This window comes from Cricetulus griseus, chromosome 4 (genome assembly GCF_003668045.3).
Source record: "Cricetulus griseus strain 17A/GY chromosome 4, alternate assembly CriGri-PICRH-1.0, whole genome shotgun sequence".
In the NCBI taxonomy this organism is placed as follows: domain Eukaryota; kingdom Metazoa; phylum Chordata; class Mammalia; order Rodentia; family Cricetidae; genus Cricetulus; species Cricetulus griseus.
Genome location: NC_048597.1, coordinates 42,122,837 through 42,136,708, shown reverse-complemented (window position 1 = coordinate 42,136,708; position 13,872 = coordinate 42,122,837). Strand labels below are relative to the sequence as shown.

General features: G+C 34.0%; 1 protein-coding gene and 1 non-coding gene across 5 annotated transcripts in view; both read right to left on the bottom strand.

The window, feature by feature from the left end:
- Dzip3 (DAZ interacting zinc finger protein 3) overlaps positions 1 to 13,872 on the bottom strand; it is a 75,877-nt gene that overhangs the window by 17,302 nt on the left and 44,703 nt on the right. For all 4 annotated transcript variants that reach the window (XM_027412551.2, XM_027412550.2, XM_027412549.2 and 1 more), the window contains 9 exons: positions 13,195 to 13,220; positions 12,316 to 12,481; positions 10,924 to 11,019; positions 9,628 to 9,755; positions 9,227 to 9,295; positions 5,978 to 6,074; positions 4,349 to 4,452; positions 2,883 to 2,970; positions 1,155 to 1,256 (listed from right to left, as the gene is read on the bottom strand). In XM_027412551.2, coding sequence (XP_027268352.1) covers positions 1,155 to 1,256; positions 2,883 to 2,970; positions 4,349 to 4,452; positions 5,978 to 6,074; positions 9,227 to 9,295; positions 9,628 to 9,755; positions 10,924 to 11,019; positions 12,316 to 12,481; positions 13,195 to 13,220 — 876 coding nt within the window. The remainder of the gene's footprint in view (positions 1 to 1,154; positions 1,257 to 2,882; positions 2,971 to 4,348; positions 4,453 to 5,977; positions 6,075 to 9,226; positions 9,296 to 9,627; positions 9,756 to 10,923; positions 11,020 to 12,315; positions 12,482 to 13,194; positions 13,221 to 13,872) is intronic.
- LOC113835433 lies at positions 10,482 to 10,586 on the bottom strand. Its single transcript, XR_003484978.1, has one exon. It is a non-coding gene; the product is annotated as a U6 spliceosomal RNA (small nuclear RNA).

The window sequence follows — 13,872 nt, the reverse complement described above, 5'->3', positions numbered from 1 at the left end:
AATAATGAGACTGCACTGAGGTCCTTTTGAGAATCATTAGTGCCGTATTACTAATAAGGCTTTCCCCTTGTCTGCTTCCTAGCACATCATGAAGTTAACTGCTCTGCTATGCCACAAGCTTCCTGTCATAACAGATGGACCCCTCTGAAATTGGACCAAAAGATATTCTTCCTCCCTTAAGTTGCTTTGTTAGACACTGCACCATAGTGACCATAAAACAAATACAGAACACTAGAATTCAGTAGCCGGGTCTCACTGATGATGACTAAATCTGACCATATGGTTTTTAGATCTTTGGAATTGGTTGTGGAAAGAATTTGGAAATATTTGACAAGAGTTTAATGGGTATTTCAGTGAGAGTTCAGAAGACCAGAATGCTTATAGTAATGTGTACAGTAATGGAATGCAATCAAGAAGTTTTAGATGGAAACAGGACTCTATTGAGAATTAGACAAGAGACCACTTGTGTTATGTTCTAGCAAATAAGTGGTCCTTGTTATACTCAAAAGTGAGCAGAAATAAAGTTGACAGAGTTAGCAGAAATGCTAATACCAAAAGCCACCTGCCCCTAAGTATTTTACCTTTCTTTACTTCTTATACCCAGACTTACATTAGAAATAAAAAAGTTTCACCAAATAATAACCTACAAGTTCATGGACACTTGTATTTCAGATTTACACACTCTAGTCTCTAAAGTACATATGGTTAAACCTACTGGTTCTTAATAAGTGGAGAAGGGTGAAAGTGGAAACTGCCCTTGCTGTCAAAGCACATTAGATCAGAAAAGTTAAAAGAAAGTATAAAGTAGAAGTAGAGGGGACAGCCTCTCTAGTAAGCTTTCTAGGGATTATGCAGGAATGCTTTATTTTTATGGCACTAACATAAGAGCAGTGAGAATTCTCAGCATTCATACGTTATCTCTCATATGTAAGTAGATTCTAGAGGATGAAAACAGTACTTTGAGATTTCAAATGCTTGACTAAAGGCCAATCTGAACTGGCCTAAGTCGAACTGTACCAGCATGGATTGGCCATCAATGCCAATTGGTATGAAAAACATGCACTTACTTTCTTTTGAGCACACCAAACAAACTATATATTCTATATTTTACATCTAACATTTATAGCAACTTTCCAAAATGCCAGGAATCTTACCAGTATCTCAGGACTTGGTGGTGGTGGGGGAAGCTGGACTGGAGGCAAGGTACTCAAGGCAAATCCTTGCTTCACCTTATTGATTTGTTCATTGTACTGTGTCTGACAGAAGAAAAATATTTTAGATCACCACTGACTCTAAAGAAACAATATATAGCAGTGTTTCATTTAAATAATTCGACATAAATAGTAGTTCTCAAACCACGGACAGAAGAAATATAACAATTTCTGACCACATAATTTCTGACATAAAAATAATTTTTGAGGCTGTCATAAAGATTTATTGATAGCTGGGTGGTGGTGGCGCACGCCTTTAATCCCAGCACTTGGGAGGCAGAGGCAGGTGGATCTCTGTGAGTTCGAGACCAGCCTGGTCTACAAGAGCTAGTTCCAGGACAGCCTCCAAAGCCACAGGGAAACCCTGTCTCAAAAAAAAAAAAAAAAAAAAAAAAAGATTTATTGATAAAATAGAGTGACATAATTCATTTGCTTATGGTAACTTGTCAATGTTTCCAGTATTTCCAGTTCCCAAATAGGAACCACTGATATAAAGTGAGTATAGAATCTATAACAGTCTAATACCTATAACAAACACATGGCTAAGGAAAATGATATATTTTAATAAAAGACTGCATTTACTGTCAATGTTCATTTTTAAAAAATGAAAGAAAAATTTTAGAAAGTGTTAATAAGATATCAATAATCTTATTTATCTAAAAAGAAAAAAAAAAACCTACAATTCTTGCTTGCTCCAGTTCTATAAATGTTTTGTTCTCTTGGAGTTTGGGAGAGAAAAAAGGGGAGAACAGAAAGGAGAGACAGGGAGGGGAGAAGAAATGAGAGAAGCAGGGGAGAAGAGAAAGAAGAAGGAAGGGGAAGAGAGCAGAGGAGAGGAGGGAGTCTAACTTGAGAAACTTTCAATTTTCAATACTTTTTTTGATATTGTCCCTAGTTTTCTTGACTCATTTTAGTAAAGAACCATAAGAATTGGAAAACAAAACCTTATATAAAAAAAAGCATTTAGTGATTTTCCATGCTTGGAAGAAAACAAGAACAGGAAATAAGGAAAAGTGCTTTTGAGACTAATACTTTGAATACTCCTAAAAACGATTCTAAGTATCACTAGGACAGAGGAACAGGATCCCAGGGAGAAACAGATAAAACCATCATTTGAAAAGTGGACAAGTCCATAGTTTTTGAGGCAGCTCTCTGTAACTGAGTACCATTGCTTCATTTATAGATGTGGCATAGATGTAAAAATCAATCAACATTACATATAAAGATTTGGGACCATGTCTATAAATAGTCACTAGTTGGGCTTTCTCACAATCTTAATTCAATTAAATCAGTAATTAAGACTGCATTATGGAACAATTACATAAAATGTTAAAATTAGAAATAAATACAGCTCTTTTTGACATTCCACTTAATTCTAGGCTGGTTAGGACATTTTCTTTGGGAAGAATTTAATGTTTAATTTTTGTTTGGCTTTGAAATTCTGGGAAAGCTAGGTAAGGAACAACTTTTGAGTTTACCTTTTCCTAGGATAAGGATCTAAAAAATAACACATATGAGCCTATAAATTATATCTAACACTAACTAAATGAAAATAATTACAAACTGGAGAGCATAAATCTTGGTAAAAAATGTTCTTAAGTTTGGATGCTCTTCCTGTATGTACTCTCACATAAGTCTGCCAATTTGATTTAAGTATACCACAGCACTTACCCTGAGGTATGCAATCTTGTTTCTAACATCCGCCACAATGGCATTCCAGCTATCCACGGCAGCCTTTAATTGAAGTGATTCTAGGTTGCTGATGTAGAAAAGGAGACACAGAGGAAGCTTTCTTTATAGATAACATTTAGGTTTCCAAAAATTTCAAAAGTATTTTCTAGTACTTACGTCAATCACATAAACCAAAATAAAATTATCCCCAATACTAGTAATTATCTCAAAGGTTAAAGATACGTGGAAAGGCTTGTTACTAATAAACATAGAAACCGGCAATATATATACACTTTCTAAGGGAAGATACTAACACATGCTTTCAGAAACAATTTCTTCCTATCTCCAGAATACCATTTTTCTTTCCTAGCTTAATGATACTATAAAATTGTTTTGGATCCATATATCTCCAATGCAGTAGGAAACCAGAGAAATTCAAACAGGGCAGCTTCCTTAGTATATAAGGCAAGAATTTTGTCCCATCTTAGAGGCAGATTTTGGATCTTCTTCATGCTAACTCTGATATCAGAACCAGAATTGATCTATCTAGCTCTAATGTTAATTAGAAAATGAAATTGCTTATGAGATGACAAATTATAAAAACAAACACCCCAAAAAATTCTAATAAAACCAATCATCATTTTCCTGTGAGGAAGAAAGCTATCACTGCTCTGATAAAGTGTACAAAATGCACCAGTCAAGGCAGGAAAGTCTCACAAAGTTTTAGTGCATACTGTCTCTAGAAGAAATTTCCAAAAGGACTATCTATAGCAGCATTATCACATCTGCATCATGAGCCCAGCAATTTACAAATGCAAAACATGTCATCAATAAGATCAGACAGAAAGGAGCTTTATAATATCCTAATTTATACACTGCTCTCTCTCCTGACAAGCAAAGATGGGCTGGTCACTCACAATAGTACCTTCTCAGCTTTACTATACATCAGTATTAAAGAATGATGATTTTTAAAAATGATTATTATAAAATAATAATGCTTTGATCTCAGAGATAACTCATTAAAATTTTAAGGTATACCCTGTTAAATTATAAATTTAAGGAAAAGTTCATGAAGCTCATTTCAGTATCTGAAAATTAACACAGCATAGCAGTAACTGCCATTTAACATGTAACAGTAGGTATTATTCCGATTTTTTTCCTAAATGCATTACCAAAGTACTTAAAATCAAGCATAATTAGAAAACAGTTTTCCAGTTAGAATCTGTCTTGTACACGTCTGGCCTGCATGCACACCTCTCACCGGGGAGGAAGCTGCCACTGTATTCAGTGTGTCTCAATAATTCAGGAAATGCAACACAATGTATCAAGAACAAAGAAATAAACAAACATGAGAGGCTGGAGTTACTCCAATGATTCTGATGCACATATGTAAAATACATCAAACATTAAGTTCAACTCTGTCCCTCTCTGAGGTCATAGTGAATTAAGAAAGAAGAGAAAGTTACCTTGCCGCCATGTGAGTTACCCTGGCAAGCTGATTGAGGCACTCCTTTTCTGTCTGCTCCAGGTGCAGTAAACCAAAATCTCTACGACACTGTAAGAAGTACACCTACAAATTTTTGAAACAGAAAGGAATTAAAGGAATGCGAAGTGAGCATGCTCCTCATAGTCGTCTCAAGAAAACTCAAAGTGATTTTTCTTTCTCTTCCAGAACATTCTCCCTGCAGTGTCCTGACAACAAGCATCATAAATGCTTTCTCATCAAAACTATTCGTCAATTTTAGTTATTTTATTTAACAATTACTGGATTAGTAAAGATCAAAGAACATTACTTTTCAATTTTCCCCCACATATTGGACTAGTCTTGGAAACTTAAAAAAGTGGTGCTTTGGTTCCAGAGATACTAACTTAATAGATAACAGGGATAGCCAGAAAATTAGGATATTTAAGTTTTTACTAAGTTAATTCTAATATGCAGAAAAAGTTTGACAATACTCAAAAGAAATCCTGCTGTTTATGTGTCCTGTCAGACTATAGAAAAGGCACAGGGCAAATGGTCCTTATGAACCTTTTGGTCCAATATTTGTCCCACAACAGGAAGACTTTCCACACCATTACTGAGTACAATCAATTAGTCTAAAGTTTTAGTTGTTAATAATTCAATAATTACTAAATGAATACTCTTAGATATCAATAGGTGTTTGTATGTGTTTACTAAAATTAGTAATAGAAGCAGACAGGAACCTTTAACTAAAAGCTATGAAGAACAAAGAATACAAATAAGCCTAAGGTAAGGCCAGCTTTTCCTTTGTGGGAGTAAGGCTGAAGGACTGTTCCACGGTATGTGTGGATTATCACCCAAGAACTCTACTAGGGAACAGAGCTTACCAATGACAAGTGGCAAGGTTTGTAATGCTTTTTGAAGTCAGCAAGTTCTTCAAACAATATGAATCTTACTATATAGCAAGTTTCATCAGCTATAAATAGAAATTACATCCATACATGCAATTTTTTGTTTTTGTTTTTTGAGTCAAGATTTCTCTGTGTAGCTTTGGAACGTGTCTGGACATTCACTCTGTAGACCAGGTTGGCATCAAGCTTGAAAAGTTCTGTCTGCCTCTGCCTCCCAGGTGCTGGGATTAAAGGTGTGTGCCACCACCAACCGGCCTCACACAATCTTATGTCTTCTGAGAGACCACAGCTATGGTGTTGTAAACTGATTTTCTAGGATTATGGAAAGATGGCTTTTGATGTTGGGGCTTATGATATGTATATATTTTTGGATTATTTGCATGGAACACAGAAGAGAAAGTGGTATTACAGTAGTGGTGAAATGCTTTTCTTGCGAAATGTTTTTCTTGTTAAGTATGGCTTAGTGACCTAGCTTTATGAGAATTAGTCTCCATAAACACTGTGACTTCTTGGAGTCAATGAACGAAAGTAACATAAGATCAGAAATACTCAAGTACTCCCAAATGATGTGCCAGTGAAACAAAAGGGTATGAATTTAAGCTGTACTTTTCTAAATGACACCAAGATGTCTTATTTCTGTTTATTAACTGACAATCCTTTCAATTCTTTAACTATACTAAAGTAAAACTACCCTCCCGCCTCTGTTCCCATTTTCCTTTTACCTCAGCTGTTAAGGCTCTATTGGTTTCTGCATTCAGTTTGTTTAAATACGCTTTAACTGTGCTTTCAAGATTATGCTTCTCCATTTCCCACTGAGATCTGAAATGAATGATCATTAAAAATTAGCAACATTACAATGATAGCCCTTTCCACATTATTACAAGGAGGAAATGTTTTCTTGGCAAAGTATACATAGCATATAAAACAAGAGAAGCCACTGTTTAAAACTTATAGTTACTCTTTACTACCAAAAGTACAGAAATTTTAAGATCCTTAGTACAGAAGCTATGACCTAAATTCTGAATCCATAATCTTAAAATGAATCTTACCTCCATACCTTCTAAATGTAAAAAACCTTAGAAAAGAACAATAAATTCATTGAATGTTTGAGTTCTCCATGACCCACACTTTATTGATGTGTAAGTTTCCTCCAAGACTTAAACATGGCAGAAAACCACTTAAATAGTAAGGTATAAACAACTCAAAACAGCTTTAGGAAGTCCCTGAAACTGGCTAGATTCACTAGGCCCCTCACTACCAGAGTAAGCAATAATAGCTAAGAGTCCTCTCAGAAGAGCATAGCCAAGCTACAAAAAGACTGAGACCAGATCAGCTACCTGGAAGAGGTTTAGACCAACTGGAAGAGGTTTAGATACCTGGAAAGGACATAATCCAACCTGATGAGTTGCCTCAGGCTATGAAGTGTGATCCAGGTTCCCAGATTTATGAGGTGGGCCTTTGTGATGCAGATATTTTTGAGACATTTCTGAGCCTCTAAGTAACTCCTCACTCACATTCCTATAAGTAACCCCAATAAAACTCAACTAGCTCACCAAGCTGGACTTTGGTGGCATCTGTACTTTGTCTATCATGCATTCCCTATCTGGGATGAGTAGATATGGGTGTCACGTCTTCCTAGGAAAAGTTTTTCACACAACAAACCCCAAAGTAAGGATCTTGGAGGAGGCAACTGTTTTTGCCTAATGATTTGGAAATAGAACTTTGGGAAGTAAATAATACTTTATTTTAAATGACGCTTTTAGACAGGTCTATAGCCTTCTATGTAAGTTAGAATGAGAAGATGAGGAAGACCTGCAGGAAGGCAGTAAGCCCTTAATAGATATTAAATTGGGTGTCACCCTGATGTTGGAGAAATCAGTATCTGATGTTAGTAACTACCCAGGCAATAGTGTGAGAGAGGTGTTTAGTTCTCTATATTTAGCTTTTGCACTTGTGAAAATGAAGTTTTATCACCTTAACTAAACAATTGCTATAAAAATAATGCAGAAAATATACATAAAACATTCCATGTTTGATATTACATATTAAATGTTATTGCTAATAAATTTTATTTAACAGTTCCTGCTCTTGCACCAACTAGAGCAGTCATGTAAATTCTTATCCTTGTAATAAGGAAGTCACTGCAATCAAACAGCTTTCTAGTTATTTCAGTATTTGGATTTCATATCTTAAAACGGAACTGAATTCCATAGCTTGAATCATAAGAAGAGAACCAGACTATCTAGGTTATTATAGACTCTAAAACCTCTGAGGGTTCTTTCTCTTTTCATCCCCCATCCCTTCTTAGCTTTCTACACTGAAATCTCAGAATTACATAGCCTGCAAACTAAATTCTGCCTTTAACAAGAACAACTGAAAGCATAACTTTATAATAAGGAACATCACAGAAACCATTTTCAGTGTTTTGTTAAGAGACATATACTCAGATGCTTAAAAACTTAAAAAACTGTTGATGGGGAATGTGACAAATATACTCCATTAAGTTAGTGATTAGTAGGGAGAAAAAATATATTTAAACAGAGGTATTACCTCAATATGAGTATTAACTATTATACCACTAAATATTGTATAAAATTTGCCTAAAATAAAATTATATTCCATCAAAATTAAAAAGTTACACTTTAAAGACAAAAGGAAAAACAACTTATAGAATGAGCAAAAATATCTGTAGATAAAAATTGTATGCATGGCTGGTGAGAGCTTATTGCTAGAGCATTTCCCTAACATTCATGAGGCCCAATAAAAAAATCATACCTGTACTAAAACAAAGAACTCATAGTGTTCATAAGGAAAAAAGATTTCCAAATTTTAAAATAGGCCAAGAGTTTGAATAAAAATTTACTTAAGAAGATACACTAATTATTAATAAGCACATATCATTGAATGTACTTAAGACCATGGAAAAATACAAATCTAAACGAAAATGACATTCTGCTCTATATTTACAATTACAAATAATCTAAGAAATAATTACAGATAATCTAAGAAGTTTTAGTGAGAAAGAAGAGAAATGAGAACTGGCCTACACTATAAAAAGGTGTAGCTACTTGTAAAACAGCTTAATAATTCTTTAAAAAGTTAAGTGTAAAGTTTATTGATAATCCTAAAATTTACTCTTGGGATAAACTCAAAAAGAAAAACATTCACAAAAACATCTATATGTAAATGCTTCTTAATAAGCAGTGTAGAGGTGTGGATGTAGGGCAGAGAGGACATCAAGCCAACTGAACACCAAACAGATGAGACAAAATGTGCTACATCTAAACAATACATATTTTTAAAACGAACAAATACTCAGACATGCTATAACATGGAGGGATTTCAAGCCAGGACATTAAATGAAAGGAGCTAGCTATAAGAAACCATATATATAACTGCATTTATATGAGATGCTTAGAACATATAAATACAAAAGACAAAGCAAATTAGTATTTAACAAAAGCTAAAGGAGTAAAGAGGGGGTAACATTAAAAATGTACATAGTTCAATTTAGAGGACACAAAAAGTGTTCTAAGGCCGGGTGTTGGTGGCTCACGCCTTTTTTAATCCCAGCACTCGGGAGGCAGAGGTAGGTGGATCTCTGTGAGTTCGAGACCAGCCTGGTCTACAAGAGCTAGTTCCAGGACAGCCTCCAAAGCCACAGAAAAACCCTGTCTCAAAAAACCAAAAAACAAAACAAAACAAAACAAAACACAGTAGTGATAGTTAAGATACTGCAACGCTGCTGACGGAACTGCTCTCAGTTTTCTTCAGTCAGAATTACAATGAACTACCTTCCAATCTGCCTACACCTCTTCCTGTTTATACCTATTAACCCAATGTAGTTGTTGCTATTGCTCAATCTTATGTGAGAAAGGATGTTTGGATGTTAAATTATTGGTTATCACCACAAAAAATGTTGAGTAAAATGAGTTTCAGAGAGGGAATGCCAACAAAAGGAAATGCTGTACCTTTTCATGGAAAGTTGATCTTTAAGGTTCTTGATTTCATCATCTTTAGCATGGATCTGGCGCTGTAATCTAAGCAAATAATGAGGAAATCATAAAATGTTAGAAATTATTTTGCATTAATGCAGAAAAAGCCCTTCTACCGTAGCTGAGAAAAGGAATGAGTATGTCTTACAGGAATCACAAATCTTGGCCTTGAAAACAGCAAATGAACTCCTATACCTCATCCATTTGAAATTTATCTCTCTAGCTTCTTTTTCTGACTTCTCAGAAACAAAAAAGCACACACAGCCTCTGTAATTCCTACTGTACAGTCACATTGCCACCTAGTGGCTGCAGGAAGATTAAGACTAAAAAGGAGAGGCAAATTCAGAATTTTCACTTTTATCAAAATTTGTACTTACTTGGACACTTTATTGATTCCAATAGCCACTTGCTGGTTAAGAGATACAATAATTTTTTCTTTCTTTTTAATCTGCATTTGATTTTCCTGCCACCGAAATGTCACTGTTTTCAGTTGTCTTTTGTAATCCTGCTCAAAGAAAAATAATGTTTCATAGCATTCAACTCACCAAAAAATTGAAAAAAAATCCACATTGAGTCTTTTAACATGAACTTTATTATAAAAATACGTGCAAATAAATAAAAACATTACATACCAAAATTAACCAGAACCTAAATGTATACAACTTAATGAACTTATTATATATGATTAGCATTGTCATTATAATAGGAACTTTGAGGTTTCATATTAAATATTTCATTTTCAGTATCAAATATTGTATGCATTTATCCACCATAAAAAAAATCTATGGCAAAAGAGTAACTTTACATTCTTTTTAATAACTCATAGCCATTATGCGTATTTAGTTCTTCCTCATCCCCTTATTCAGTCTTTCTTGGTTCTCTTCACAATATACAGTATTTTCAGATTGTGTGATCTCAATTAATATTATACCTTGAAGCCCATCCATTTTCCTGCAGACTTTTTAGACTTCATTTTTCTTTAGAGGTTAATAGTATTCATATATATGTATACACACCCCCATATACATAAACACACCAAAATTTCCCTTTTCCATTTTATTGAAAATAAATATATTCTCATATAATATATCCTGATTATGGCTTCCCCTCCCTCTACTCCTCCCAGTTTTTCCCCACATACCCTCCCATCTGGATCCACTACCTTTCTTTTATTAGGAAACAGGTTCCTAAGATATAATAAGAAAACAAAAACTAACACATCAGAGTTGGACAAAATATGGAATGCTTCATGAATTTGTGTCTTCCTTGCACAAGGTCTATGCTAATCTTCTCTGTTTCATTACAATTTTAGTATGTATGCTACCGAAGCTATCATCACACAAATTTCCATTATCCATTCATTCATTCATCTACTGATAGAGAAGGTTGACTTCAGACTTGGCTGCGGAAAACACGGGATACAAATATCTCTTTGGTAAGGTATGGAGTTCTCTGGGTATATCCCAAAGAGTGAGAAGAATGGGTCATACTGTGTGGTTCCATTTTTAGTTCGAGGAATCCACACACTGATTTCCACAAAGGTTGTATTAGTTTGCACCCCTACCAATAATGAATAAAGGTTCATTTCATTGTGTTCTTTAAAACAATGTCACTGAGTTTAAGCATTTGAAATACTTTTTACTTCCATTAGTTTTAAAAGCAAAAGTACTCACTTCACACTCATACTGCAATTTATAAAGCTGGTGTTGATGAGCAAGTCTTTCCTTTTCAGTTTCTTTGCAGTCTATACTTTCCTTTCCAGACGAGCCCTTAAGCAAATGCAACAAGAATATTCATTTTCCTATTAAAAAACATGCTAGTATTTTCTATTTATAGTATTTCTCCTGTATATAAAGTTGCCATCTATAACAATTCCCATTCATGCTTTACTTAAATAATTCAACAGCTGTAAGTTGTGGCTACTGGTGGGTGACACTCATGCTTGCTACTTGTAGTTTTTGTAATACTCTTATTTTTATAGCAATCATATAATGAGGTACTTCTCATTTAAAAATACGAAAGGAATAAGTAACTTGCCTACATTTGCAAATAGTAAATGAAAAGCCTGAATTCTAACTCAACTGGCCATTGTTAATTACAGTAGTGCACCAAGTAATTTTAATGTTCAACTTCTCTCCTATATTATAAACAGTACACTAACAGGGACCTCACTATATAGCACACTTATAACACCATGTAGGTAGCTCAATGGTTTATAAATAAGTGAATATTTTCTGTATTATGTGATATTTTGAGTTCTTCTGGGTTACTGGACTAACATTAATGGCCCCATACTTAAATCCCACTGTAATAACTAAAATTATGTGTGTATACATATACATATACATACATACATACATACATTCTACTAATACTGTAGCCAGGGATTTATTCAGATCAACTTGACTCTTAGGCAGTGGGTAACTGATTGTGAGGCATTCACATCTGAAACCATAGAGGAGCTCACCACTAACTTCAAACATGGTGTGAGCATGTGCATGTGAGTGTGGGTCAATCCTTCAACTACTTTGTATAACTAACTGCTCTTTGAGCACTAATATTCTCTTACTTATAGGCATATCATTTCAAGCAGTTGCTAGTACCAGACAAGGAGCTAGAAAAACATTCTATAACTAGTGCTTTTTAGTAGATATTTCATGGTTGTAACCAAATTTAATTTAAAAAGAAATCAAAGTAGATTTGATTTATTAAAATCCATTTTGATGACAGTTAATTTAGTGGGATTTATGCTAGTTTTTAGTGTGTTGTTGTCTCTTCTCTCTGTTCCTTCACACTCTTCAGAAACCATTTTTTACAAGAAATGCATTTATCAACATTGCTCAGTAGTCAAGAAATGATTTGAAGGCACATATGAAGTTTGTAGTGCCAATGTTTTTTTTTTTTTTTGTAATCCCCTTTGTCTTGCAATACCCCCTTTTCCTGTTTTTGTTGTTTTTCTGCTGAGCTTTTCAAAAAGACATATTGCTTAAAGAGTCTAGAGAAAACAAAATTAAAAATTCCTTTTATAAGGAGGAAAGCAGGGCTGAGCCCTCTCCACTGCTCACCTGCTCTATCATGTCCAGAATATGGAGTTCGTCCAAGCTACAGAACTTGTCCTCAGGGGCAGAATCTTCTTGTGCATCACTTGCATCAGTTTTTACATACGTGCTGAGAGTGTGTCCATCTAATTGTTCTGTTTCCAACTGGTCATCCTTTTCTACCATATATGAGCTATAGTGGGGACATAGTCAATTCAATGATTCACAATGGTATGGTGCATTCCTTATAGGCTATTGCCTCTCAAACTAGTATTATACTGCCTCATGAGACACACTGCATTACAAGGGTTCATGGTCAAAGTCTGGATAGTGCTCACAAAGTTCTTACCTCTTGAACACTAACAATGGACACTAACACATATGAGGCAGTACTTGCTCAAAGTACTCATTTAATTGTTCATAGCAATGTTTTCAAGAATTATGAGACTACAGGATTTATTTTTCAGATCACAGCTATTACCATTAGTTACTTTAGAAACAGGATTTTGAGACAGGTTCACAAACATTTCCACATCTTCAATATTATATTATCATCACAATTCATACATTTACTCAAACCAAAGAAAGTATGTACATGTCCACTGGGGACATATGATCTATCCATTAATTTTAAGTTTTAGTCTATGTATATTTTAAACTATTTAGTAAGCATTCAAGTCAGTGTTTGAATAAAGGAGTTATTATGTTAGATGACTTCTGAGTAGCCTTACAGAAAAAAAAATGGAGATTTTATTTTTTCCAAACTTAATAATAATTTAACCTGCAGTATCATAGCAATTTATTAAGACAAAAAACTATTTTCCTTAGACATTTCCAAAAGGATATCTGTGTATTATTGACAAAGCATGACTTAAAAATATTAATAATTAAAATGTAAATACTTACCCTTGTTCTTCTTCTGAGTCCTTATCCTGAAAAGACAGCATCACAAGAATTAGTAATCTGTATCAATTACTTTAGCTCAGCACAGTGATAAGATTGCATTTAGATGTATTTCTCTCAAACTTCTCAAAACTAAAAAATTACATTTTGTATAATGTTGCTGTACATACTTATGTGTCATCAGTCAATTATAAAATAGAAACATGAATTCTATGAAATACATAACAATGTTGTATGTGATGCAATGTGGTTTTATAAAATTCCTACTTAGCTTATTTCCCTTTTAAAATAGTGTTTGTGACTCATTAAATTTATTTTATAATCTTGAAAATCACTAATTGAGATAATAGAAGTGATTACTGGACATGAGTTGGTATCTATTAGGAAGCCTTGGGATAGATGTCTGTAATATCCATTATTTCTATAGAACTAAATAAAAGGATTTCTGAAAAACTACATGAAAAAAAAAGTCAGACTGACATTTGAAAAATATTATATACAAATCACAATTAATATACATTAACACAACTTAATTTAGGAAGATTAATCAGAGGAGTATTGACTTTTACTATCTATGATTCTGAGTTTCCTCTACAGGTACAAGGCTGTTTTCTCACTTCTTTCATAACAATTTCTTTTTACAATTTAGAAATATTACTTCTACCTTGGTTCTAGTGTACC